The sequence below is a fragment of the Hippoglossus stenolepis genome, chromosome 18 (genome assembly GCF_022539355.2).
Source record: "Hippoglossus stenolepis isolate QCI-W04-F060 chromosome 18, HSTE1.2, whole genome shotgun sequence".
In the NCBI taxonomy this organism is placed as follows: domain Eukaryota; kingdom Metazoa; phylum Chordata; class Actinopteri; order Pleuronectiformes; family Pleuronectidae; genus Hippoglossus; species Hippoglossus stenolepis.
The window spans coordinates 956,202-958,701 of NC_061500.1; the positions used below are offsets into that span (position 1 = coordinate 956,202).

General features: G+C 45.1%; 1 protein-coding gene across 1 annotated transcript in view; it reads right to left on the reverse strand.

Annotated features, from left to right (window-relative positions):
* Positions 1–2,500, reverse strand: part of gfra2b (GDNF family receptor alpha 2b) — a 41,566-nt gene that overhangs the window by 3,196 nt on the left and 35,870 nt on the right. Inside the window, exon 8 of the mRNA XM_035184941.2 lies at positions 2,391–2,500. This exon is cut by the window's right edge and continues 75 nt beyond it. Coding sequence (XP_035040832.2) covers positions 2,391–2,500 — 110 coding nt within the window. The remainder of the gene's footprint in view (positions 1–2,390) is intronic.

Genomic DNA, 2,500 nt, shown 5'->3' on the forward strand with positions numbered 1-2,500 from the left:
ATCCACAGAAGCTTCTGGCTTCTCCTCAGGGCGACTGCTGCTAAGCCTCATGGGTATTATAGTATGTAGAGATGTGCGTAAAGAAAAGCGCTGATTCCTCAGAAGTGAAGTATAAATAATTCAAAGTGTTGGTCAGGATGTGAACCTGCAGGATCGTTACAGCGTTCAGCAGATCAGTCATATTAATGAGACTCCAGAAACAGACCTGTTGTTTCAGCAAGAAGGACGAGAATCACTGAGGTCATTGAAATGCAGAGCAGCAACAGCAGCGTAAACAGAGACGCACACACACACACACACACACACACACAGCATCATTTATCTGCATCTTCCATCAGCCTCTTTGTTGACACCTCATTAGCATATCTCCTCCCGTTGCCTGGGTGGGAGAGCCAATCAGATCTTATCGCTCGACGAGGAAGAAGAAAACTCTTTTCAGTGACGGGGAAATCGTGGAGCGCAGCCTGGAAACGCCGCGTGTCGGATCATTGTCATTTCCCCCGAAATACACAAGTGCAAATCCACAAATATGCCCGGGTGTGCACATACAGCAGGTTGTTATAGCGATGATTAAACCGTGCGGCTGAATCATTATCATATTGACTGTTGCTGCGGTAACCTCCTGTGACACTGGACGCCTCTGCAGGTCTGATTCCTGTAAACTGGCAGCTCAGCAGAGCTCACACAGAAGTGATAGCTATATTCATGTGCTTTAGAAAGGTGATACCATTCAGAGTGAATTCTCAGCCGCGTGCACCAGGTAATATACAGCATCCAGAGGGACTCTGCTTCTACTCTTCTTATCTGCTCCTCTCTGATGTCACTTCATCTCCGACCACGCCACAGTGGTTTCATATTTACTGGAACCGCTCGCCTGCACATTCCCGGTGTTTAGAGACGGGGTTGAAAGTGCTGACGGGTAGAACTCTGCCGTATTGCTCCATGAACCCGACCAGAGCTTTTGTCACTGGAACTAAATTGTGAACATTTGTCACAATAAAACAGAATCCTCTTCCTCCGGGTCTGTGAACTCACCAGCTGACGGCCACGCAGAGACTCACTGGTCACTCTGACTCCGTTTGTCTTCTACAGCAGCAGCACTGATGTAAAGACTCAGAGTTAGACAGAGACTCAGACGACAGGAAGCCATGATAATACTCCTGTGAACCCAGGATCTACCTTCACTCAGCGCTGTTAGGTTGTAATAATCATGACAACATCACATCATTTATACCAGATGATGACAAATCAACAAATTAAGCCCGTCGCTGAATTCAAACAGTTGACCTCAAAATTCGAAGTGAACAGATTTAATGTGACGCCTTCTTGTCTCTTAAACAACTTACACAACAGAACAATCAGCTTCTGAGTTTCTGTATTTCTTCTTTCAGATGCACTCTGGGATCAGTGTAACAAACCGACCTGCTCCCAACTTGTTAAACTATTTGTTGGTTTAACTTCCCTCTGAAGGAGTCTGTGATATGGCCTCTGCTCTCTGACTGGAACATTTTTTAAATAATAAAAGAAACAGAAGCCACTTAGAAAAGTCTCCTGTGAACCTTGTTATCAGTGAAACACCCACATCGACCAAATCCTCGACAGTAAAGTGATGATAAAGTTGCTGATCAGCTCAGACAGAGCAGAGTAATTATAACTGATGGAGCGAGGCCGAGAGCTGTGAGGTGAAAGGTCACGTTATGTTTCTGTAATGAAGAGAATGGACAGACGTCCTCCGGCCTCCTGCACCATCTTCATCCAGAAGAAACAAGCACATAAAGTCTGAATGATGATTATTATAATTATTCCTGAATGCAGTTTGCATTATTCTTCATCATTAACCATCAGAACTTGTTGTAAATATTTCCTGGTGTATATGAATGTGAGAACATAAACTGTGCATGAGAGTTAAAAATGCAGCTGTTTAATAAAAGTAGATCCAGTCCCATTATAGGTGGAAATGTTGTATAATTCATCTCTTACATAATGGATAGACGCTCATATTGGCCTTTCACCTCCTCTGTGGATAATGGATGTGTTTCCACATTCCCAGGTTTCAGGCAGGAGGATGTTAATGTGTGTGAAGGTGAAGAAGAGCAAAGCACATAAATCTGTTCAGCTCCGACCGTCGGTTCCGCTCTGTGTTCGTCTGCGGCTCTGTGATGTAGAACAGACCAAACCGTTGTTTCATCCACTTCTGTGACCAACAGAGAGGTGAAGATGAAAAGGTTAAAGCTTCCGGGTGGGACGACAAACTGTGCAACCGATATTAAAGAAGTTGTAACGCCTCGATTCTGTCTCATGATTCAACCTGAAGAAATCACAGTGGAACACCAACACCCGGAAAATAACAAGGTTCATGAAACGACACCAACACACGTAGAAGAACCGACCTGCAGGTTGGCACAGGTGGAGAACATACACGCACTGTCCATGGGTTTGATTGTGTTGCCGTGGAGAGCAGGAGCAGGTTTGGAGATGATTGGCGGCTGGGCGGGGGGGA